Source organism: Chrysoperla carnea, chromosome 2 (genome assembly GCF_905475395.1).
Source record: "Chrysoperla carnea chromosome 2, inChrCarn1.1, whole genome shotgun sequence".
NCBI lineage: Eukaryota > Metazoa > Arthropoda > Insecta > Neuroptera > Chrysopidae > Chrysoperla > Chrysoperla carnea.
The window spans coordinates 2,526,031-2,553,948 of NC_058338.1; the positions used below are offsets into that span (position 1 = coordinate 2,526,031).

A 27,918-nucleotide genomic window follows, 5' to 3' on the forward strand; every position below is an offset into this window, starting at 1 on the left:
TTCTTCACATTTCATTTCATTTAAACTTCGATTATCTATCTATATGCTCCATAAAAGTTATTTGTCAAAATATTTCACTTGCAATCAAGTTTAAAATGTTGATATAAAAGCTTTATACAGGGTAGACGACATTTTAATCTACGCATCTGAATATCTCGCCAAAGATGCCACGCTATAAAAGAATGATATGTACGAAAATTGTAAAGTTTGATGGGGGACATCATATTCTGTCATCAGATTTGACCTAGTTCTTTGGGTTGATTTAATAGCCAATTTAGATTCTAAGCTGAAGAAGAGATAGAAGAGATTGACTTCCTTCAAACTTCCAAAATCAAGTCTTAATACTTAAGTCACAAGCAGCAACTTCTTTCAGGCCCTGAAATATTATTTGTAAGTTGAGAATCGAAGGATGCTCAATCAACATCTGCAAGCAAAGCATTGTAGAAGAGAAATGGAAGAAAGGCAAAAAGAACTGAATAAAAATGACGAAGCTGGATTGGCGAATATTTGTTGCCGTGTTCTACAAATGAATTCAGGGATATCTTACTAGATTAGCTTTCAAGTCTCACTTAATATAGCCCTCCTTGAATGCAGTCTATTCAAAAGTCGGTAGGAAGGAATACATTTCTGGTGATATGTTTAATTAAAAGTACTAATAACACATATCCTGCACTGCAGTCATAGGACTCCTCCACTATAATTCCCAACTGCACCATTGTTAATCTAAACTATTTTCCATAAATTCAACGAAATCTCAATATTATTAATTTTAAGGTAGTACAAGCGTCAAGGCAGTTTAAGACTTAGGGTAAGGATTATTATTTTTACCTTATTTTCAACTTTGATGATGAATTTTGCTATAACTTCATGAATGTGAACGAAAAATACGAATAATATTTTTCGATATCTGCCTTGATTTTCGAAATATCGAAAGCTAAATAATTAAACACCCACACCCACACCCACACCCACACCCACACCCACACTCAACCCAACCTAACCCAGCCTAACCCAACCTAACCCAACCTAACCCAACCCAACCCAACCCAACCCAACCAAAAATTACAAAAATTGTGTTTTTTTGAATTTTTTATGATTTTTTCGATTTTTACAAATTGCAAAAAGTGTAAAAAAAGTTTTTGTTTCCGATTTCGATAAAACTAAGTTTATAAGGTAATTTTGACCCGAAAATTACAAAAATCGTGTTTATTTGACCATTAAATGAGTAAGTTTCGAGATATTTTATGAATCTGACTGTAGAGCCAACATTTTCATTCCGTTCAGTCTCTGAAATTATTCCGCATTGAATTTAATTATTCCGAAATTGTCCTTTTTATTTCAATTACGATTCATTACTGTTTCGGACACACAGTAATATCCTTAAAATATACATGAAACGCGAAGCTAATAATTTAATTTATTACGAAATAATAAGGCTATGATAAAATAATTATTTATTCTAAGAATAAATAGATAATAATTTTATTTATTTTGATTTTAAAATAAAATAAATGGAGGCCAAGGCATTATGCAATTTGTTCGTTGAAATGTCTCTACAATAAAACATACATATTTAAAAAAAAACAATTGTTGTTCTGCTGATTTGCGCATGCTTATTTGACAATTTATTTATATATATAGATATAGATATTATACCCACAGGAAAAACGAACGAATCTAAAGAAAATTTATGAATATGAGTGGAAAAGAAAAAACGGGGATATTTAAATGAAAGAAACATAAAAAAAGAAAACTTCTTTTATTTTCTTTTCAACAATTCAGTAATAGTTTCATTTTTTTTTTTGTTTATTTCGTCTGCTATAAAAGTCTTTTTGCATTATGCATCGTCATACAAATAAATGCCTCTTACAATTTTATAAGAACTGACTGTTGGAGAACGTTTTTTTTTTTTGTTTTTTGTACCTTCGAGTATAGAAATAAAAGTGTAGCTAAAGCAAGACGGTTTATGGTGGAGTTAACTTAACTGATGAGAACGTTATTGTTTTCATCCCGATAATTATACCATGTATATATGAAATATACATAGTATATTAAGTTTAGCCCCAACGCTTAAAAATAATGATGCTAGGAAAAAAAATTTTGTCATAGGTGTTCATAAAATCACCTAATTAGTCCATTTCCGTCCGCCCGTCTGTGGACACGATAACTCAAAAACGAAAAAAGATATGGAGCTGAAATTTTTACAGCGTACTCAGGACGTAAAAAGTGAGGTCAAGTTCGTAAATGAGCATCATAGGTCAAATGGGTCTTGGGTCCGTAGGACCCATCTTGTAAACCGTTAGAGATAGAACAAAAGTTTAAATATAAAAAATCTTCCTTATCAAAAATTAAACAACTTTTGTTTGAAACATTTTTTCGTAAACATCACTGATTACCCGTGAAGGCGCCAATTAGGCGGAAATTTTATAATATGTACTATACTTGATTATCAGTTATGTATGTGTCACATGTTTGTATGTGTAATGTGATAAAGAAATCAACACTGACTATGCATGGTATTTCAACAATTAACTCAGGCATAAGAGATAGAACAAATGTATAAATATAAAAATTGTGTCTTATAAAAAAATAACCAACTTTTGTTTGAATCCTTTTTCCGTGAGCATCATTGCTTAACCGTGCGGGCACTTAGTATCTTATTCTAACTTTATTTTGGTCCAAATTCAAAAAGATATTGATCAGTATACTAAAGACGATATCCTACAGAGCTTGTTTCAGTTTTAACAGCAGCCTAGTAGTATTGTATGCATACATACTATATAACTACCATAGATACTATACTGGTACTGATAGTAAACCTCTATTGTGGTTTTTTAGGAGGTTAGGTTTATGTTATATGTGTGTACATATATATATGTTATAGGTTATGTTCTAACTCTATTTTCAATAGCGCATTTATTTTATGGTTCGTGCGATAGTATCGTCTATGCTACTATCGTATCGGTATCGATATATGTATATATATGTATATCGTGAGATCGTAAGATCATTGTTTTTAGTATTTTAGATATTTGACATTTACGAGCTTGACTCTTGTTATTGGTAGTTTTTAATGGTAGTGTAATATGTTCATGAACTCAATACGTGAATAGAAATGTAAAATTTATATATTTATCCGGTCAAATTAAACGAAAAAAATACGAGTAAAGGTATAAAATTTCGCATCCGGCAGAAAATTTGGTAGGATTTTTCGAAACATCATCAAAAATCTAAAAAATCGATCCGAGACATCGATCAAAGGTCACAAAAAACGTGTTTTTCTTGATTTTCAACAAATTGGTAAGTTTTATCATAATCGGAAAAAAGTTTTTGTTTCCGATTTCGATAAAACTTTGTAAATAAGGTAATTTTGACCCAAAAAATACAAAAATCAGGTTTATGTATCGATTGGATGTATACTTTCTGAGAAAATCACTCTTTGTGACCAATTTTGGATTATATCTCAAAAGCCACGCATCCAATCATTAAATAAACCCGATTTTTGGGTCAAAATTAACTTTTATTATGAATTTTATCGATATCGAAGGCAAAAAAAATTTTTCGATTTTTTTGAAATTTTTTTAAGGGGTACCCCTTAATAAAAATCGAAAATTTAGGGAAAAAGTTTTTGTTTCCGATTTCGATAAAACTTTGTATATAAGGTAATTTTGACCCAAAAAATACAAAAATCGGGTGTATGTATCGTTTGGAATTATAGTTCCTGAGAAAATCGCTCTTTGTGACCAATTTTGGATTACATCTCAAAAGCCACGCATCCAATCATTAAATAATACCGATTTTTGGACTTTTTGGGTCAAAATTATCTTATATTATGAATTTTATCGATATCGAAGGCAAAAAAAAATTTTCGATTTTTTGGAATTTTTTTAAGGGGTACCCCTTAGTAAAAATCGAAAATTTCGGGAAAAAGTTTGTATTTCCGATTTCGATAAAACTTTGTATATAAGGTAATTTTGACCCAAATAATACAAAAATCGGGTTTATGTATCGATTGGATGTATAGTTTCTGAGAAAATGACTCTTTGTGACCAATTTTGGATTATATCTCAAAAGCCACGCATCCAATCATTAAATAAACCCGATTTTTGGATTTTTTGGGTCAAAATTATCTTATATTATGAATTTTATCGATATCGAAGGCAAAAAAAAATTTTCGATTTTTTGGAATTTTTTTAAGGGGTACCCCTTAGAAAAAATCGAAAATTTCGGGAAAAAGTTTTTGTTTCCAATTTCGATAAAACTTTGTATATAAGGTAATTTTGACCCAAAAATTACAAAAATCGTGTGTATGTATCGATTGGATGTATAGTTTCTGAGAAAATCGCTCGAGGACTTTTTAGATTTCATTTATGATGGATCAATCGTATTAAATTCAACCGAATGTGAATTTTTATACCTTCGGAAGTTTAATTTGACTGGATTATATATTTCTATATATCGATATGTTTTACATTTGATATGCGGTTTGATCTTTTGAAAATTTTAAATTTTATTATAAAATATGCCTGACGGTGCACACACAAAAAAATAAATATATATATATATATTCAATTTTGTGTGTTGAATTGAATATATGTAAAATTCTCAAGAGTTAAAACATATTCTTTAAAATTTAATATTAAAATTGGGTGAATCATATTAGAGCTGAATATTAGCGATTCGAATTACATACTGTCTGGTATTTTCAATAATATGTTAGAGAGAAGGTTACATACACTCTTAGGCAAGTAAACTGGGTCATATGTCATCTAGATGCTATCTGCTTTCTTCAATATATAACTCATATTGTAGAGAGATAACGATGTGTTTCCGAAAAGGGTGATTTTTTAATTTTAAAATCGAAATAAAACATTTTGTCTAGAAACATGTTAAAAAACACTTTTCATAACTTGTGTCCTTAACATAGAACAGTTCTTATCACTTGTCTCGAAAAATGAGTCAAGTGGGTCGAGTGGTCACGCGATTTACGCTCTTCCAGATGTTCATGTTTCCTTCAAGTTCCTCCTCAAAGAGGATATCATAAAGAAGGCAAAAATTAGATGAAGGTAGGAACGTACTTGTGGTACTACAAGACAGATTTGGTCTGAGTAAAATCGTAGGTGTTCAGAAGATCTTATATCACTCCTAAGGGCCTCTATTTGCAAAATAGTTGCGGCTCTTACAAGACATTGGCTAGGTGGCAGGATCGCTGAATGCCTGGGGCTGACAGTGTATGATTATTGCAGGGACTGTCACAGTGAGTAAAAGGAGGAAAAGATGTGTCATCTTCCTTGTCACTGTCCAGCTCTTGCCACGAGGAGGTGGACTCACTTGAGTCAGTTTTTCTTTAATGATCTCTCCGACCTGAAATCCGTTGACGTCAAAGTACTCCTGTTGTTCTTAAACAGCTCCAAATGGTTTATCGAGTAGTGACCGGGGATGACCCAACCCTTTTTCCCTAACACAACGGACCCTATGGTCTAAGTGTGTCTCATTCCAGGGCAGCCTCTCTAACTTAATCCAACCTTATATTTTGCTGATAAATATGGATAAAATGAAACAAACGACATTTTTTTTTCAATATTATAATGAAAATTTATTTGATGAAATATTTGAAAAGAAAATTAAATTTTGTAAAAACATTAAAACATTATTCTGATGATGATGATTATTTTATTTTACACAATTTATTAACTTATAAAAAAAAAAATAATAATAATAATTTTTATTATTTATTAACTTCGTTTTTTAATTGACTCAATTTTGTTAAACATAAATCACGCCAAATACGTCGTTCTTGTAATTTATTCAATGGTACTTTTTGTTCTAATTGTTTAGCAATTTCAACAGCTGTTGGTCCTTCCATTTTTGGTACTTCACCCATTGTAACACTCACATCATAAATTGTTTTACTGTACCGTTCAAAGTAATTTGTCATACCTATAATTTAGTAAAAAAAAAAATTAAAAAAAAACGTTAATAAAATATCTCACTTCTATATTTTAATCTTTCTCTTGTAGCGTTGATAGTATGAAGTTATGTAACCAGTATCGTGGATAAATTTACACTGAAAAAAATTCTTACTACGAACCGATATGAGGTTGTCTCAACTTCGTCGCAAGAAAAAATATGGCGAATGGAGCCAAGAATATGATACAACTACCGTACGGGATTGACGGGTGAAGGTGACACAATCGCATGAGTTGTTTGTATGAAAGTAATATACTGTCTAAAAAATTTCAAATATTGTTGCTTTGAAATGCAACATAGTTTTAAACAATTGTTTTTTTAATTGGTCCAACTACTTATAAATATTATAACAAAATACTGATGTGATTGACACAACCACATGAGCAGACTGGGTCAACTTACGTTATGTTTCTATTCATGGAATAGAATTTGGAAGTCCACCGATGTACCAATTGGGTTACCGATGGAAAACGATCAATAAGTTTATTTCAAACTCTCTGTAAATTAGTAACAACAATTTTCATGAAGTTGAAACAGCCGCATATTGTTCTTTTAATTCGTCGATTCGCTTTTTTTACACGATTATATATTCCAACTAAGTACAATTTTATTTTCCATCAATAAAATGCATGGCTTTAAACTAAAATCAATCTCTTTCATACAAGTAATGATTTTGTTTATTTAACTTCAGTGATTTTGTATCAATGAATTCATATTTTAAATTGAATCCCATTTTCTTGAAAGTATTTTTACTTTATTTCAATATAAAACGGCCAACTTCGGCAAGAGGTTATCATTATTTTAAGTTTTTTTTTTTCAGTGTAGTCAACGATATGATTGTATGATAACATTTGTTAATTTCTATGCATACCTTCAGCATTTAAATGCGCTGTCTCCCATGGTCCCATGAATGCATAACGCATACCTAAACCTTCTGACATGACACGATCAACATCAGCCACATCTAATATACCCTCTTTGACTTGGTGCCAAACCTCATTTAAGATTACATATCTAAGAATAATAAAAATAAACATAAAAATATGTAAAAATTCATTTCAATCTTATACAAACATATTAAGTGGTTTTTTTTTTTGCGGTCAATTGCTATATTCAACAGTAGAATTGTATTTCTAGTCCAATCAATAATTTATATAACTATTAGCTTTACTTCGCGGCTTTGCTGGGTGGTTAAGACGGAATAACATAGAGTTTTGTCTACAGACACCATGATTTTAAAGCTTTCAGTAATATTGGAGCAGATTTCATGTAGCTTTATAGCGATTAGTTTTTGAAGTGAAAACTTCTTTAAAAAATGAATATAAGTCTAAATAACAGTGAATTTTTTACTTTTTCTTAAAAAGTTTGAAAAAGTCTTATATTTTATCTATGCTATATTAATAACTCTTCCCGAATAACTCTTCTAGAAGAGTCCCAAATTTTGGAATAACTCTTTACTTTCTACGTCAAATTAAAAGTTATTCCGAGTTTATAAGACTCGTTCAAACTTCTTAAGAAAAAGTATAAATTTAAGAACTGTTATTCGGACTTATTTTCAGTTTAGTAAGAGAAATTTTTCCACAAAGGATTAGCCTCGCGTGATCATCAAAAACGGACTGACGATCGAAACTAAACACTCGTTCAACCAGTCTGTTAGATTAACAGTATTGCTGCTAGGCTGCCCTTCGAAAAACGAGGGTTCGAAACCCAACTCAGGCAAAATATTTTTATTTATTTATGATAGTTTTTTATTTCTGGGTTTTAGAAACTATGAAATTTTAACTATCCATGCTATAAATAATTTAAAAAAAAAACACAGTTATTCCAAAGTTTAAATTTTTCACTTCTGACAACAGTTTCCATGACTGACGAGTTTTATTAACCACGCTAAGTTCAAAATATTTGGGTTTAAAATTTATATAATTTAATCTGCTTGGAGATTTGTCCATGCCAAGTAAAGTTCAAGTATCTTTTGAGACAAAGCTTTTAAAGTATATGGCTTTAAATTTCTCTTTTCTCTTTGTATATGTTATCTATCTTAAACGATTTGAATGAAAAGCTAAGGCCGGTCCATGCATATTTCAGTGGAAACACGAGGCTAGCCAGCGAACTATTGGATAAAAATAATAAATTCCAAGAATTATATCTATACTACCTATGGAGTATTTGTTTATCAATTGAAACTCTAGTGTAAACTAAACCAAATACCATTTATAAATTAAATTTTCGAAAAAAAGAAAATTCTATGAAAACAACTACTTCATTTTCTCAGAAAAAAATTCACATACATTAATCGTTTTTTTTTTCATAATGCTCTTTTTCAAATTAAAGAATATTCTAGACTTCTCATCATATAAACAGGTTAGGTTAGGGTTTTTTGTTGTTATTATATGAACGTACCCCACACACATAACACCCAAACCCCCCGGTACGGTTCTCTCCCCCCCCCCCCCACCCCGTTCTCCTGTAAAGTATAGTCCATATGAGTCTGATGGTATGTTTAGTGTAATATAATGTATATTTTATTGTTGAAATGTGTAAAATTTATAATGAATTTATAAAATATGCATGAATGAATCAAATAATATAACAACAACTGTCTCTTTCTCTCTCTCGCGCTGTCTTTCTCTCTCGCTCTCTCTCTGTAGGTACTCATATAGGAATCTAAAAACCACTTATTATAACACACTACTCTATTGCACCGATGGTATGGTAATACCATGTATATAAATATATAAATATACAGGGTTATTCACGATATACGATACGTGTTTTTCATTAAAGGTTTACCTCACTTCACGGTTTTCGAAATATTCTGTATTTTCTGAAATTATAATAGCAATTTTAACGTATAATTTCTGAACACGTAAATTAGTTTTTCAAACCAAATTTAACTTGGAGTCTACTAATCAATTGAGTTTCTTGTTGCAACTGTGAATAATTGAATTACGTATACAGGTTGTCACAAAATTATGACTAAAGAATCACAAGTTTTCATCGATCATAACTTGTTTAACTTAAATATAACTCGGGGTTTATGTCAACAAAAAATGTAAATTGTAACTGTTAAGTATCAAATATCATCAATTGTGTAAGTTTTCATGAAAATCACACATTTTCAGAACCGAAGTGATTTTAATTAAGATTTAATATTCATAAAGCTGTGACTAAAGTATTTCAAATTGACAGACCCTCATTGGCTGTTTATTTTAAAGTTATTTTTATAAAATACTGAATTTGAAACAAATAACCAATTCGTTTTAGAACAAAATAATAATATAATAATAATAATAATAATAATAATAATGGTGTTAACCTCCGTTTCTCTGACATATACGCCTATAACAGAGACCACCCACGTCATTATTTGTTAATCTTTATTTATTTAATTACAAACATATTTACAATTACATTTTGATGTGGGTGGAGTTGGTTACTTCGTTCTTATTCAAGCGACGACAATGTGATCAATTCTGCACTCCCATTAATTATAAATTGTTCACACTGTCGCTGCCTGGATTCGAACCCGCAACCTAAGTTTAAATGGACAAACACTCAAAGTCAAACGCTTAGATCGCTCGGCCATTTAGGCTCCAACACGATGTTGAAGGTATTTGATAGTTAATAGCTACAATTTGCTGTTGACATAAACTCTGTGCTGTATTTAAGTTAGTCAAGTTATTATCGTTAATCTTGCCGTTTCGTTTAGCTTGAATAACCCTGTACAAATATAAATATATACCATAGAGGTGAGTTGGTATATGTACTCTATATATATATATATATATATATGATACAGTAAACATTCTCTATAAACAATTAAATTGAGCACAAGGGATTGAGTGATATGTGAGTTGAGTTCAAATGAGTTAGTTTAAACTACACAAGTTTACTTTTGTTTGGGTTTTGTAGAATAATTAACACAAACATTTATAACACTTTTAAAACTTAATTATAACTAGAGAAATAGATATGAAAATTTTATGATTTAAAGTTTATTTAAATTGTTAGTAGGTATACCGAACGAACGAACGCTAACGATAATGTTTGTACCAGTCTGTCTAACTTTAACCTATAATCTGATTGGTGGTGAATGAGGAGAATGTGTGAGTGTATTTTGTAGGAAATTTACAATGAATAAGTTTATTAATTTCTCTTAAATAAACAAAAAAAATTTACCCTTTAAAAGGCGTGGACACAATATCAATCTACCAATCTGGATTCAGCCCTTTAAAATGGTCAGAAATACTTTCATTTTTTCACAAATCTCTAATGAATGGCCCCGTTAAATCTATTATACCTTCTATCATGTATTATTCACTTTTTTCGCCCCATTAATCCTACGATGAATATATAACTAGAGCCTGCAATAATTGATAAGCAATCCAATCACACAAGATTTATACGTTTTTGATTCTAGTCGAAGTATGAGATGTTACAACTTCCATGTTTCGTCTTTTGATATGATGTGACTGTTTTTAATAAACAAATAAGCCGTAGCTTGAAATTAATAGCTATTTTCTCTCTTTTAACGGATTTACTAGATAACTTAAAAGGTTCTTAGCAGGATACCGTTTCTTAAGATGGTAGTTCTCTAATTTAGTATTTTTTTCTCTGATTTGCGGATATAGAAACCGTCTAAATATTTCTCCAACTGTGGTAGGTGTATACCAAGGTTACAGCGAATATTGCCATAAATATTATTCTGTTGGAAGTGACCTTGCTGAGAGGATAATAAGTTATAATTTCCTGTTGCAGTAGTGGCTCAGGCACAGATTTGCTTTGTGTTAAAATGGATTCCAGGTGGAAGTTTAGATCATCGTGTTATTTTCCAAGATAGGTGAACTTAGTTCATTTGTAAAAATCGGTTAACTTCCCTGGTAACACTGGTCATTGCAGATTCGAAAGGCGCTTACGGGATTTGAAGATAGTTCGGAAAGGCAGATGATACGACCATCTTTTAGAATGTCCTTATAAAGCCAGGAATGAAGCAATTTAAGTGGAACCATGTATTGTTTTGGCAAGAAACAAAACAGGCGTGACAGTCAGTGTAAGAGATTGTGGGAATGTTCTAATTAGGAGTTAGTAAGCGTCTAGAAAAGCTTTCTTGTTACGCTTTTTCAGGATTAGAAAGCTCGGAAGGAAGCAATTTAAGTGTTACTAAACAAACCAGACGTGAAAGAAAGCGTAAGAGATTGAGGAGACGGTTTAATTAGGGCTTCTGCCTTCCTAATTTTTGTAATAAACCAAGTTCACTGTAGTTTTTGGTTTCAGAATGTCGTTATAAAACCAGAAATGAAGCAATTTAAGTGAAGCTATGTTTTGTCTTGGCAAGAAACAAACCAGGCGTGACAGTCAGTGTAAGAGATTGTGGGAATGGTCTAATTAGTAGTTGGTAAGTGACTAGAAAAGCCTTCTTGTTACATTTTTCCAGACTTGAAAAGCCAGGAATGAAGCAATTTAAGTGTTGCTAAACAAACCAGACATGAAAGAAAACGTAAGAGATTGAGGATACGGTTTAATTAGGGCTTCTGACTTCCTAATTTGCGTGACAGTCAGTGTAAGAGATTGTGGGAATGGTCTAATTAGTAGTTGGTAAGAAAAGCTTTCTTGTTACGCTTTTTCAGGATTAGAAAGCTCGGAAGGAAGCAATTTAAGTGTTACTAAACAAACCAGACGTGAAAGAAAGCGTAAGAGATTGAGGAGACGGTTTAATTAGGGCTTCTGCCTTCCTAATTTTTGTGATAAACCAAGTTCACTGTAGTTTTTGGTAACAACACAATATATGGAAGAGTATGAAATAAGTCATATTATTAATTTATATTGTCATCATGTGATGTGATGTGGAGAGTTTATATATATTATAAATATAGATCTATATATATATAAAATATAATTCATAGATAGTACTGTCGACTCCACTATAACTACTCTATAGTACTAGAACTATAGAGTAGTAGTAGTAGTCACTAACTACTAATACATCACTACTAGTTCTAGTTAGTCTAAGCCAATTGAATGTATTATTCTATTCATTTTATTATTATTATCGTTTTGTATAAAACTAAATTATATCATCATTCATACACATATAACATATAGAACATATAACATATAACATATAACAGTATCATCTCTAGTTATGACCACTGTCCATCCATCCCAACATGTATTAAATAATATAAAATTTTATGGACATCTCTTATAAAACAAAAAAAATAGGCAAAAAAAAGAAATAAAAACCAAAATAGAGCAAAAAATACGGAAGGAGATCATTCAATATAATAAATACTACTATATAAGTTATACAAGTTTATGTGTATGCATTGATATAAATGTTAGAATAGTATTAAATCAAGAGCTAGGTTTGTCTAAGTTTGCTCATATGTTGGACTTCTTCTATTGGGAAAAGCATTTTGTTATTTGACAAACAGTAGCGTAGAATAGAACTACGTTAAACGCCTCAAATAGGGGTTTTAGCAGGAGTTGAATATATAGATGTAAAAAAACCCTAGTAATTTGTAATAATAATGTTAAAATTTTAATCTATTACAGCTAATAGCTGGTAGATATTATGAAGTTCATCAAATCACAGAGGCTCAGATGGTTCGGACATGTGCAAAGTATGGAGGAAGGAAGGATTACCAAGAAAATATTGCATGCCACACGAAGAAGAGGCAGGCCTCCACTCATATGGTTGGACCAAGTCATCGACGACCTCAAGGTGATGCGAGTCACTGAATGGCGATCCGCTGTCAAGGACAGAGCAATCTGGAGGAGAGTGGTCGAAGAGGCCAAAGCCCATTCCGGTCTGTAGCGCCTATTGGATGTAGTTAATAGATTGTTTTGTAGTTTACCAATCAAAAAATAACTTAAACAAAAATTGTATAGTTTGATGGGGAACATCATGTTCTGGCACCAGATTGGGTCTAGTTCTCTGGGTTGCTTCAATAGTTTATTTATATTCTAAAAGGTACGAGATAGAAGAACACTTTAAATTAATTAGTTGATCCTCATAAAAAAACTAACATTTTTTATCTAAAACTTTTTTTCGTAAATCGCCAGCTTGGTGTAAAAGCCTGGTGGCTCTTGGTGTAAATTGTAATATACGATTATAAAATTACATACCATGTTGAAAACATCTGCGTATTAAATGTATTATATAATAATTGAATATATATGCTTCTATTTATTGTTTTCTATGCGCTTTCTTGGTTTTAAAGACTTTTTATGCTTGGTTTTATTGAATTTATTATACCATGTAGGTATACCTAGTGTTCAATTTACATCTAGGCATAGACGTGTACAACGAGTATGACTGAGTACATACGTTAAGCAATGCGTGTAAGTAAGAGGTAATTTCATATACCATCTATACCTCTTACTTAGATGCATTGCTTAACGCATATACTCTGTCATACTCGTGATACGTTTATGCTTAGATGTAAATTGAACGATTAGTATATGAAATATATCAAGGTATACTAAGTTTAGTCCCAAGTTTGTAACGCTTAAAAATATTGATGCTAAGAATAATATTTTGGTATTGGTGTTCATTAAATCCCTTAATTAGTCCATTCCCTGGACGTAAAAAGAAAGGCTAAGTTCGTAAATAAGCAATATAGGTCAATCAAGTCTTGGATCTTGTAAAAACCGTTAGAGATAGAACAAAAGTTTAAATGTAAAAACTGATCCTTATAAAAAATAAACAACTTTTGTTTGAAACTTTTTTTTCGTAAACGTCACCGTTGATTCGTGAGTGCGCAAATTAGGACAAAATTTAATAAATTTGCAGTTAGCTTCAAGTAGTGGTCTTGTAAAACATTCTTGAACAACGAAAAATGTTCAAGGAAATTACATACGAAAATTTTCGAAAAGTAAATAAATGTGCGGTAAATAGTCAAAGGCACATAAGGTTCAACCACTCGAACCAATAAAAAGACTTGTTAGTCACATATCAATGATACTCGTTAACTTGTTATATATATATTTATATACTCATAACCTAATATTTTCTTGGTAGTAGAAAATTTATTTTATTATTTTCAAATCAATTTTAAATTTTACGATTAAGTGTCCTATTTTTCCTTTATGAAAATATTTGACCTGATTTCTATCTAAAAATTTTCCACACATATCTTCTACCAAAAAAAAAAGATTCTCAAATTTACGATTACACATCAATAAAAAAATAAAAATTAAATTATTTATCTTCTGATTTTCGAATAAAATTTCATTCTTTATATCAAAATACATTTATACAGGACGTCTCTCCCTTATTCCTTCAAAAATATTACGGTTTTGTCATAGAAAGTTTAAAGAAAAGTTTTTTTTTTCTGGAAAAAACAATATTACAACAGGACAACCGAGTCAATGCCCTGGAAAATACGAAATTAACAAAATAATTTCAAAATATATACATTAAAATTAAATTTAGCGCCCCTATCGTTTGCTATATTAATCCCTTCATACTTTACTTTAATTGATATATGTCAAATATCAAATATGTATCTAAATCTAAGCACATATAAGTACCTTGATAGTCTAATTTAGTCTTGCATTGTCCTGAAAAACAATTCTAGAAGAATGAGTCTAAAAAATTCTGAAAAAGTATGAAAAGATCAACGTTAAGCTTACTAAGCAGTTTGAAGACTTCATTTTTACAAGTTCCTAGACTATTCTAGAGTTTTTTTTCAGAATTAATGTAATTTTTCATGAAAATTTAGCTAAGAGAGTTTTTTAGAATCAATAAATAAAATTTGAAATATTTCAGATTTTCGAAAATTTAATTACAGCAGATTTTATCAAAATTAATACTTAATAATAAGTTCATAATATATATAAACACGGCTTCGACATACCTCTAGTGAGAGGAAAACAAAATTTAATATAAACTAATATTGCGTAAATATAGGACCATAATTTCGAAAATGCAATTACTTATTCTTCTAGAATTATCTTTCAGAATACTGCAAGACTAAACTATTTCCACCAGGGTAAGCACAATACCAAAAACCATTTTAGATCATTTTTGTTAAAGATTTTCACCATTTTTTTTGGTGAGAAGAAGATGATAATAAGGATATTCTGTATATAAACATTTTATGTTTTCTTTAAGGACAATAAATTACCCCAAGTGTAGAGTATTTTGTTTCTTAAAGGACTCCACACTCCTTGTATGCTATGTAATACTACTGTGTAACTAACGTTGGTTGCCTATGGTTGCCTACTTTGTGTTGTTTGATGTTATATCATGAAATTATAAGTAAAATTGCCTCAAGTTATATAACAATTGTGTAATATTATTTTTACAAATAATAAAAAATAAATATATATATTTTTGGAACATAATAAAAAGAAAGTCTGATATATCTGGGTATCAAAATCACTTCCTTGTACGGATTATTAAGATGAATTTTAGACTAATGAGTATATCTATTCCTATACAGGGTGGACCATTTTAATCTATTATGGTTAATAGCTCGATTTGTAGTTAAAGTGGTTCGGCTGTCACGTGACTACCATACAATTAAAGGGGCCAGCTACGACAGAGGGCGAATCGCCAAAAGCCTGTTGGGTGAAGGAAACTAGCTACTCACAGGGCATGATAACCTGAACAAGTTCCAACATCAGATTGAAAAAAGACAATCTCCCGCGTGTGACAGATGCGGAGAAAATTCAGAAGAAACATCGAGCCACTTTCTCTGTTACTGCCCGGTGCTCATACAGCAGCGAAGGAAATGGTTTGGTCCGGCCATAGTCAAACCAGAAGAAATTAGGAAACTCAGGGTTAGGCAAATCCTCGGTTTCAGTACATCAGTTGGTTATAATAGCCACTGAAAAGCGTAGCGGGGATAGAGTACAAGGGTCTATTTGGCTAGGTGCTCTGAACCATGGCTTCGAGGCCCGATGCTCGAGTATGGCCCGCTAACCTCCATAGCTATACCCGTACCCAAGGTACTATGTTAAAAATCACAACTTTAAAATGAAATAATTTAAAATTTTGCCTCATAACAGGCCCAAAACCGTGTTTATTGTGATCAAGGGATTTTGAACTATCATTTACCGTACGTAAACATTCACGTCGTACTTGTTCGAATAGCCGAACCACTTTAACAAGGAAGTAAAAAAGCAAAAAATGAATTGAGTAAGAAATACAATTTTTTTTTTTGAATTCTAATATTGTTCGTTCGTTTCATTCACAAAGTTATTTATTTTGTTGGGATATTTTCTCTTTCTTGTACGGTTATACGTAAAAATAAATAAAGCACATAATGTTTTTAATTTTTGAATTATGTTTTAAAATTGAAATCTAATAATTTTTGAAGTGTATGTACAGAATCTTTCAAAAGTTATGGTACCCAGAATAAATATTTTTTAATTCTCTGATTATTCTCGACTTTCTAATATAATTTTATTAATAATTTTGGGAGAAGGCTAATTGTTTTTTTTAATAGATTTCTTTCCATGTAAAAAACAGAGAAAAGGAGTTTTCAGATTCCGGAAAATCCGTAAGACCTATTGTACGCGATTTTGGAACAAATTATCTCTACATTCTTTTCTTTGGTGACATTTTCTTGAATATCTCTGCTTCTATTGACCGGATTGAAACCTGAACATAGAAAAATAACCTCCAAATCTCAAGAAAACTTCAGTAACCACATATTTTCAACTTTCTCTGATAACTTTTCGAAAAATGAAGAAAGTGAGTTAAAAAAGATGTAACTTTAATGTCTGGAAAAAGATGTAGCTTATGATCATAAAAAAGTGTGGTAAATTTTAGCTCGATACCTCAATTTTGAGAAAAACCAAATTTTCAAAAAAATTTCAACAGTTTGTACAGTTCAGGCAAATCCATGGATTTCAACTTTTTCTTTTTTTTTTAATTGCAGGTTTTTGTATGTACTTTTGGATAATGCCAACGGTTTTTGTTTTCAAAATTTGAAGAACCGAAATATTACAAAACAGAAATGCAAAAAGACTCGAAAAAATCCAGATTTGCATCATTAAAAGGTACAATATTAGACAATTTTAAATTTTTTTCAGATTTTGATGTGCCGTCTAGAACCAAAAAACTCTTTTTCTCTTAAAAAAACTATTAGCCTTCTCCCAAAATATTCCAAATCGATTAACAAAATTTGTGTAGTAATCAGAAAATTTAAAAATTTGCATTACTTTGGAAAACTTTTGCGACTTTTTTCTTCACTTGTAGTTTGTTAACCAAGTAATTACAATATAGCGTTTATAAAAACTGAGTTTCTATATAAAATAATAAAATCCACCGTTTATAAGCATAAGATAAATTACAATTGAGCATGCACGGGGTCTCCACAGACTACAGACTCCGTGCGTGGTATAAGAATAATTCTATCAAATGTTTTGTAATAAAGAATGAAACAAAAAAAAAAAAACAAGAAAAGATAACAATCCACAAATGAAATAGTAAATTTATCACTTCGACCGCTTACAAGTAGTAGTACCTACTCACAGTTCGCATATAGCTCACAGCTCACAGCTCACACAGCGTGTGTATTGAAATAAACTTTTTCAGTTAGATAGTTTTGTTTTATAAAAATTTTACAATTACTTGTGTAAGACAAACATATTATTTTTTTTTTTTTTTGTTCTGCGAGATTGAAGAATTGAAGAAGAACTTTTTGATGACTTTGTATCAAGTAAAAAATGTATTTCTACCGGGTGTTTTAGACTAGCAGTACACCCCTAAGTTGTGGAATGCGAAACTTGAAATCATTTATTATGTAACGAGAGTTGGTAATGTTTTTGATAGATTATTTTAAGAAAAACTGCGTTAACTAACACGAGAAACGCGCTAGTAATGATTAGATAATGTTTTCAATTTTATGAAAAACGTTAACTGACACGAGAAGTAGTAAATAGTAGTAATGAAAATGATCATTACTATCGCGCTAGTAAGACAACATTTTACGAGTTAATTCTGCCAGGTACAGAAAAAGGAATCCTGTGTGTCAGTTCCGAAGAACAACTGCCTTGTCCGTCAGTTTATTGTCAGTTTCAAGTTTGTTATACGTACTATGTAGTATATTTTATATTAGGTAGCGCGAAAAACACGAAGACTTACGATGTAAATTGCCTGAGTAGTTATGTAGTCATTCTGTATCGGTAGGTAACAACTATACTGGTGCTGGTTCGTCAGGTTATTGCTAATTTCAAACAATAGATGCTTTGTCTGTTATACGTACATTTATATATATGGTAACCCGAAAAAATCCGATCATCTACGAAGTAGGTTGGCTGAGTAGCTCTGTATTGGTAAGTGACAACTAAAATGTGTGCTGTGCCCATCAGGTTTTGTCAGTTTCAAACAATAGATGCTTTGCCGACAGCACACAAGTACACAAGTTTTACACACGCATTAATAAAAAGTGAATGGTGCGCATGATAGGTTGCGCACCATAAAACGTTACGAGGTCATTTGATTGCTAGATTGAACTTCAAAAAGTATCTTTAGTGATGAGACTCTGGCACTCACGAATTATTTTTTTGTAATTTTGACGACCTAAATATGAATCGCGACCTGCGCTAGTTGCAGGCGTGGATCCAGCCCTCAAAAAAGGTGATACATATAGAGCATTCCAAAATTTTGTACAGTATATAGTTTCGCGTGAGAAAAACCACGGGGCCCGTGTTCCAAGAAACACTGTGAACACTGGTAGAAAAATTAAAGGTTCACGTCAATAAAATTGGAAATATTATTGGGCGGTAAAGAATTAATACCATCGATTCGATCAATAGACAATGGTGGGTGAGACCTGGGCATGTCCATCATGCCTATATGGGTGGATCAACCACTGCAGTAGTTTGCGCACCGCTGATCTTGTACTCCCTGTATAATACATATATAATATAATCATTGGAATGATAAAAGTTTTGTGTTCGTTGTTAAGTAATAAATTTTAAAGATATGTTTGTTAGAAGCAAAAGTTACTTACATTCAAGTTCAATTCCAGATCATTAACTTTGAATGAAAAATTATTTGTATATATATATATATATATATAACGTAGAGAAAAAAAAAAGTTACCAGTTTGCGTCTTTTTTTTACAAGATGGAAGAGAATGTGCTTGCTTCTCTCTTAGCTTATTTTATTTTTGTTTTTTCTATACATTCATAGTTTTATTATTCCCTTTTATTTATCCATTCTTAACTATTATTATTAAATATTTGAGTTTTCTAGAAAACTTATTTTAAAATGAAATACTACATATTAGTCAATCCGGGTGCCAATCTCTTTATATACTGTCATTGATAAATAACGTTCCTGGAAAGTAATGTAGGAAAAAGTGTCCCGATAATGATCCCTTTAAGAAAAAATGTAATGTAATTTAAATTATTCGAGATATGTATATAACGTCGAAATATTCTTTTTAGAACTATTCCATATTTCTCAAAAGAGAAAGTTTTACCGGCCTTGCAAGAATGGATGGGTAAAATGATCCCATTGCATTTTTTATAAAACAGTTAAATCATTTAAATCAACACATTCAAGACCTGCCATGACGGATCATTTTAACATGTGATGTCACAAAGCTTTTGACCCCCCCCCCCCAACCCTTTTCACATTTTGTTGACCCCCTCGCTCTCCCTTAACGTGCGGCGTAATTAATTGATGGTCCCTTATGTGGTTTTTGGAATAACCGATTCAATTAAGCCACACACTTTCTGGTGATGTATTTATCAATGACCACGAATGTTGATGGGCTCCTTGACAAAAATATTTATACAAATCAATAAAAACCATTTAGTTGCCATTTTATGCTATTAATTAACCTTTTGTTTTGTTAAGTTTTATGGGCTTTCTATTTGAAATAATCATAGAGATAATACCTTAGAGCTACAAAGTCGCCGCCCAAGCGGTTGATCGCAGTAGAGATTGACAACAGATAATAAGTAGGCGTGCTACAATTTTTGCCTCTTTCTACAGTTTTATAGGCTTTCTATTTGAAATTATTACAGAGATAATACCATAGAGCCACAAAGTTTCCGTCAAACGATTGATTGCAATGGAGAAAGAGAACATATAAAGTAGGCGCCTATATTTAAGTTGTCTTCGTCTTTCGCTTACTATTTCTGTGTCTTTCTACCTCTCTCACTAAGGACAATAATTCAGTTTTTGCGTTTTATATGTTTATATAGCTGTATTATCTTTATAGAAATGCTTCAAGGAGCAGAAGTTTAAGATAAACACAAAGTTGTTTCTATAGTCTCGCTTAAGTAGGTTGTAGAATTTCCCGAGTCAGCGACAATGCAAGACTTAAATAGTTTCTTTGATGAGCCTTTTGTATAACTTTTGGGTTAAAAATTCCACAATACTAAAATAACACAAAAAAAGACAGTCAAGTCATGTTAACTGTCGACAGAAGAGAAAACTTAAAACTTTGGAATAACTGTGTTTTTTTTGTAAACTATTATAAATAATTTAAAAAAAATGACTTGGTTGGGTTTCGAACGCAGGTTTAACGTGACGATCACGTGAGTTCAGTCCAAAAAGAACTACATCTATCTCCTAGAAATTTTTTTTGGATAGGATTGGCATAAACTTAATCATACCACGTTTGTGAAAAATAAAAACTTAATAATGCCAGGGAAAGTTTAGGAATCTAAATTGAAATTAAAGACGTAAAATAAAAAAATAAAAACTAACTGAATTCGATTAAGTGAAAATCCAGGAACTTCACGACTGAGTGATACCGGTGCTTGTCCAATTTCTTCCATAATGGCACGTGATTTTTTCGCAACTGCTGCATCAGTCCATGGGGCTGGTACAATTTCAACTAATGGAACATAGTATGGTGGATTTACTGGATGGCATACAATCACTTGATTCCTTTTACAAAAATTGAAATTCGATTTAATTTTTACTGAAATGAGTGACGAATCTCCTCTGTTAAATTTTACCTGTGTTTTAATGTTTCAGAGAATAAAGATGGCATAAATGTTGATGTTGAACTTGATAAAATTGTTTCATTACTAGTAACAGCAGCATCTAAATTTGCGAATACTTTCTTTTTTAATTCTATATTTTCTGGTGTACATTCTTGTACAAATATTGCACCAGCTACACATTTTGATAAATCATTTGAACCTACCAGAAAAATGAGTAAAAAATTAATATCAATTAATTATTTATTATCAATTAATATGTCACTGTACATGAGAGTGTTCAGTCTTATACATTCATATACTTCGTAAATAGCTATCACTTCGACTTGATACCCGCTACAGTGATCCGGCAGCCGGAATGATAGCCGTAAATCTAGATTTACAGAGAATAGGGTATTCCACTATTTTTGAAAAAGTACTTCAAAATGTTGATTTTGCTAAGAAAAAGCCACACAAAAATTTATTTCGGAAAAATACACACACTTTCTTGCCAAATACTTAAATTAAATTTTAAACCCCATTTTAAACTGTCAAAAACGCGGGCATCCAATTTGATGACGTAATATCGATATCATTACACGAAATAACACAAATAAGTTTGACAGATATATTCATAGACATCTGATTATAATAAATATAAATACTTATTATCTATGTATACATTATACCCAGCTGTCTACACTGAACGAACTGATGGTCTATGACTCATACCACTATGACATCACAGCAGGGCTTATCCGCGTTTTAGGTCACGTGATATACAGTTTAAAAATTACGTGTTTAATTTTAATATTTTAAAAGAAAAAAGTGCTTTAATGACTCGAAATCAGAATATTTAATTATATTTTTACATTGATTTTAACTTTTTTCAAATTTCATGATTTATTTTTGACTAACAATAATACCCTAAGGCTAAATAATATTTTTGTAGATTTTTTAGACGGGAGAGAATGAAGCTGCAAGCACAGCCATTTAGTAATATAATAATAACAAGTTTAAATCGAAACAGAATTTTAAGAATAATAATTATAAAATAATAACTAAAATAGACCAATCAATTGAATACAATTTTAATTAATAAATAAAATTTTGTATTTTAATAATAAAATAAAATTGACCTTTACCATTATTTAGGTCAAAACAAATATATATCATATCATATCATATCGATACTAGATATAAATATTTATATTTACTTCTACTATAACTAAAAACAAACACGAAAATATTATCATAATTTTATATTTATTAAATAATAAATAATGAATCAAATTTATTATTTAATATAAAATATATAAAATTTTGGAGTGATTAATAAAAAAAAAATGTTATTAATGTATTCATAAAACTAAGTATTCAATTATTTAAAAAATTAAACACAGATTGGAATTATTATTTTTAGTCCGATGAATAGATTTCTGTTATAATTTGCAACAAAAAAAAGTTAACTGATCTCTTTGTTAGAGATTTTCCATTAATTTGAAAAGGTTAAATTGAATTGACCTTTTATTTTATGTTTACAGTATATCTACTGTGAATAGTCGCAAAAACAAAACACTAAAAACGTACAAAGTTCGTAAAATTTGAACTGTAAATCGAATTTGAATGCGGTCTTCGCGGTATTCGATTCGTTAGAGCGTCATGAAATTATGTGGCCTAAATCTGATTTATATGAAATTAAATTAATTTGCATAAATCATATATATTTTATAAATAATATGCATTTAATTAAGATTAATAGACAAGATATTTGTCGATATTTGTCAATATTTAGTTTACTCTGTGTGTATCATATTAAAAATCACATCAATTATAACCGAGAGACCATGATGTAAATAAATATCGTATACACGATCAAAAGTAAACAAAAACAAAATATAATAATGCATTTTATAATTGCATTTTAAAATAATCGTAAATATACTAAATTCACAATGCAGTTAAGAAAATGATTCCAAATTTGTAACTCGGGGCTTTTTAGAGTCACTAAATACGAATATCGAGCTAGAATTGATCTCCGAAGTACCAGGGTAAACGGTATTCTCGTCATCTCCTGGAGTTCTCGGAAAACTCGTTATTCGGGGATTTTGCGGGTAGCTGAAAGGTACATCGGACACAATTTTGTCGCGATATTTAAGCTCAGTGATCCCCAAAACCTCCGAGTAACGATTTTGGCCCGATTATTTAACGAATTGCATGAAAACACCAGGATACCACCGAGTTACTGTTTACCCTGCCCGTATCCATACTTTTGAGACACCCGGTATATTTAATTTAATATTTAATATAAAATTTTGTGCAATTCATAAAACTATTCAACTTATTGAACTGTCCTTAGTTAGAAATGTTGGCTTTTTTTATTCCAATGAATGGATTTATGTGTTATAAATATGCAAAAAGAAGTGAAACGCTCTGATCTTTTTAATTAAATTTGTTAAGGTTAATTTAAAATTGACCTTTCTTTTAATTTTTATTACTTAAATTCAATGTCATTACTTTTTTTATTTCAATATTTCATAACTGTTTTATCGTTTGTGATTAATGTGAATACCTAGTTTTATTTGGCCTAGAATTTGGTCATATCAGTTCTGAGTCATAGAAATATGTTATACCATATATATATATTTTGACCATTAAATATATTAAGTATTAAATGAAACAGGGTTGGATTTTGGAATTGCTTGTACAAAACATGGAAACTCTAAGCAAATATTTTCTGACTTTATGACATCAGAATTCCAATAATTGAATTTTGCTCTATCACATCCAAATTTTATCCAATTTTGATTAACTAAGTATGTAATCCTACTAAATTTGGGTCATACTTTTCAAATTTGTAATCAAAATTAACCTAGCTCTAATAGGTTTCAAGAATTTGGAGCCTTGATTCCGGAATTAAGCACAGATATGATAGCTAGCGAAAAACTGACATCGCTGTTGAAAAGAATGACCCAAAATTAGTGGGTTTCAAAAAAAATTCCATTAAGATCGGATCAAATTTGCCTGTGCTATCAAAAAAATCAAATTTTTTAACTTTATGACGTCATCAGAATCCAAAAAATTTAATTTTGCTCTATCAGATCCAAATCTTATCCAATTTTGATAAACCAAGTATGTAATCCTACTAAATTTGGGTCATACTTTTCAAATTTGTGATCAAAATTAACCTAGCTATAATAGGTTTCAAGAATTTGGACCCTTGGTTCCGGAATTGAGCACATATATGATAGCTAGAAAAAACTGACATCGCAGTTGAAAAGAATGACCCAAAATTAGTGAGTTTCAAAAAAAAATTCCAATACAATCGGATTAAATTTGCCCTTGTTATCAAAAAAATCAAATTTTTTAACTATATGACGTCACTATTTATAGCATATTCATTCAAGCTTATTGATCATTAACAGATATTTCCGCAAACCTTACGAAGCCTTTTGTTTTTGGTTCTGAATCCTGATACAAGTTTTAATAAGGATGCAAACAGTATTTTAATGACATATGCAACAAATCATTAAATTCTACAATTTTGTTATTATCTCTTTGATGAATTTGTTTTCGACATTTAATAATTAGTACAACGAAATGCTTTAATTAGAATTATAATCCGTTTCTATGAAATATGTTCTAATTAATCAAGTGCGTTTCGTATAATGCAGTATTGCAGTATTCGTTTAGATGTAGAATGGAGCTACTTCCAGAGAAGTGGCAAATTTTGTTATATTACAATCCAGATCAAAAGTTATATCATTTGTGTAATATGCCTTGCATATAGTATTTAACAAAAGAGCGTGTATTTTATTTTACATGAAAAGAAATTTAGAAATATATTATTGGGAAAGCTTAGACAAAAAGCAGTCCCAAAATTAGTTAAGTGAGAAATTTGTGGGTAGAATAAGAATAAGGAAGTGAACAAACAAATCGATATTATCTCAGTTCTCAGTTAGAGAGGTTAATGCATATAAAATTTACTCGTTTTCTGAGTTATAGAGGTAACTATCACGATAAAATCGAAAGAAAGAATCTCAGATATAGAGGTTAAGTTCATCCCACTAACAGAGGTAATTCAGTGCCAAAGTGTTGGGGCTTCGGCATAAGTTATACTGTTACAGTAGGGAATATTCATGTATTTTTTTTATATTTTTAATTCATTGTTTACACCGTTAAAAATATAAATACTACTAAAAATACTGTAGTTAAGTGTAAAAAAATATTTAAAATACATTATAATTTTGAGATATTTAAACGTAGTTTTTTGGCGCTCTCTGTTGATAACGTGATAAGTACGTGATCTGTCAATTGGTGACAATTCAATGTATAATTTACAAGCTAAAAAAATGAATTTACAACACAGAATTTACACTCGTTATTATTAAGTTTTCTAATAAAAAGCCGTAGAATAATATAATTTAATGAAATACCATATAAAATGTAAGTAATTAATATCATACAGTCAACAAATTTGACAAGCCCGTACTATGATGTCACGTCCGTATAAAAATTTGAATTTCCGTTTTAGAAATTTTTAAATGCCCTCACTGAATTTGTACTTTTTATTAATTAATTTTAAGTAATTAAAAAGATATTAATTACTAAAATAATGGTTTAGTTGAAATGTCCACTCATTAAAGTTATGGAAGTATCTCATTTATCAAGTCTACTCTAGAATACTTCTTTTTAGAACCCGAAAAATATTCCCGTATAAAAACAAGGAAAACCATAGAGTATTATTTTTTTTTTCTTTTTTTCTCAATGTAATAACTATGTTACATACCTGATATGCATTTAAATTGTTGTTCAGCATTTAATGTGCCACGTAACAATTTATTCTTTTCCAAAATACTTAATTGATTTTTAATATCGTCCAATGCATTCGTTACTTGACTCTGTTCAATATCATATATTACAACTTTATAGCCAACTGATGCGAATAACATGGCCCATGAACGGCCAATTAAACCACTGTAAAAACGGGAACAGAGAAAAAAAAATGAACAAACAAAAAGTTTACGATAGATATCGATAACATGAATGTATTTTTTGTTGTTTACATGATAACGGGGAAAATACTTTCAAAAATTATTTAGATGGACAATTTTTTTGTTTATATTGATGTCAGCTCGTTTTGCCAAAAAGAGTATTCGATCTGAACTTCTTGCTAGCTCTTTTTAAATTGATGTTTAGGAAAGTGAAAATGATATTTTCACCCTATCATAGAGACTCACTTGGCTCCGCGTCACAGAAAAAATCAATACATGCAAAAAATCGCATAATTCTAGCTAGTAAAGAAGAAAAGGATTAGTTTTAAAGAAGTTTTTTTTCCCATTTCCGGGAGTTGACATTATTTTTGGTCGATTATTTAAAATTTCATCTTTCTAGTATGTATAGTATGTATAGTATGTATGATACTTTCTTTATCGAACCAAATTTCGAAAAATTATGATACACTGCGACAAACACTTGTGATCCAAGAAATGTCGAACAATCCTTTTATACTATCGAAAAACAAGGTGAATCTGTGAATATGTTGGTTGTGTGACAACTAATAGACATTCCAAATATAGCTTGCCCGTTTGCCTGGATCTTTTTTACTAAAGTTTGCTCATGACTAACTTGACTTATGCCCTTTAGTCCCGAAGGGTACGTAGAGCCTCTGAGGTTTCTTTAATATGGTTAGTTTAAGGTAAAGCAGGTAATTAGCCTACCGTACCCGATCTTGTTGGTAGAACTGCCACCTCAAGGTAGACAGAGTTGGCTTGTCGCTCTATAGACGCCATACAAATGGTTATCACCATACTGCCGACTGCTCCGACTGCCGGGAACCTCGGATATTTAATTTCTCCGATATCTGATATATCTATCGACCATTCCCCTATCCGTCCGAAACCTAGCAAAAACCCCTAATAGTTTACCCATATCGCTAGTTAATAAGCTTCCTTAAACTAAATCGCGCGTTTTAAGAAGTTCTGAAGCTTGTACTTCTGAATAAAGGCGTATTCAGAAACATGTTCCGTATACTAAAATGCTTGTTTCGGCTCACCTTACCATCCTTTCTTGATAATTTACCATTTGTTCATATACACCCGGTTTGTGAATGAAAGAAGACCGGCGCACGATACAAATTTAAGCAAAACCGTGTATGTTTGACATTAATATAAACAATTTTTATGAATTATTTCAGGTCCAGCTAACATGTAAATAACATACGAACAATTTTTTTTTTTTCAAAAAGAAATTCAATATAACACAGGCAATATAAAAAAAGTGGAAGTAAAAAAAAAAATAAATGAAAAGATAGTACACTTACCTTCCAACAATACCAATTTTCCCTTTTAAATTACAACTCATTTTAGTTAAAATAAATATTTATTTTTCAATATAACAATCAAAAAAGCACTTTTCTCTTATTGTGTGTGTGTTCTTGTATATTATAGCTAGTCGAACGTTTTTCTGTGTAATAACACAATACACACAAGCAGGCAGGCAGAGAAAACTTTGATGTGCTATCTATATCAGCAACGGAGTAGTGGAGGGATTCCCACTAACAGTCCCACTTCTTTCTTCTATCTTCGTGGATGGGTGGTGATACTACTCTATAGTATATACTTGCTGGTTGTGTTGTTATATTCACGTCTATTATTACAAAATATACTACTTATTTCACTTTGAACTTTATATAAATTGAAAATGTTACAACATTTATTTAAAATAAATATTACCTAACCTTAAAATTATTATTTAAGAGTTTGTGTCAGTAATAATATGCAAAATAACTTTTCAATAGCCTTATTAGTTTGAAGGTAACAATACTGCATGCAGTGTTTGACGGTAGGTTGAGTTTTAGTTACAAATACTGACTGAATAATAAGATTGAGACGTTTACTTTAAATGTAATATGCTCTACAATATTTTTCTAATAATCCCCCTTTTAGTAAAGCATAATAATAATAAGTAGTAGTTGGTAGGTACAGTACAGTACAGTACAGTTGAGTGGAAATTTTTTTATCAAGTGTTTTTTAATAAATAAATACT

General features: G+C 30.6%; 2 protein-coding genes across 2 annotated transcripts in view; both read right to left on the minus strand.

Moving 5' to 3' along the window:
- The window catches only part of LOC123294191 (neuroligin-4, Y-linked), a 97,265-nt gene that overhangs the window by 32,863 nt on the left and 36,484 nt on the right, over window positions 1-27,918 (minus strand). The gene's annotated exons all lie outside the window — the stretch shown is intronic.
- On the minus strand, window positions 5,729-27,763 carry LOC123291514 (lambda-crystallin homolog). The gene is made up of 7 exons (XM_044871823.1): window positions 27,611-27,763; window positions 27,194-27,519; window positions 25,661-25,848; window positions 20,908-21,094; window positions 20,654-20,836; window positions 6,842-6,984; window positions 5,729-5,940 (listed from the first exon to the last, which is right to left on the minus strand). Exons 2-7 carry the CDS (start codon window positions 27,232-27,234, stop codon window positions 5,729-5,731), a joined length of 954 nt encoding a protein of 317 aa, XP_044727758.1. The 5' UTR covers window positions 27,235-27,519; window positions 27,611-27,763.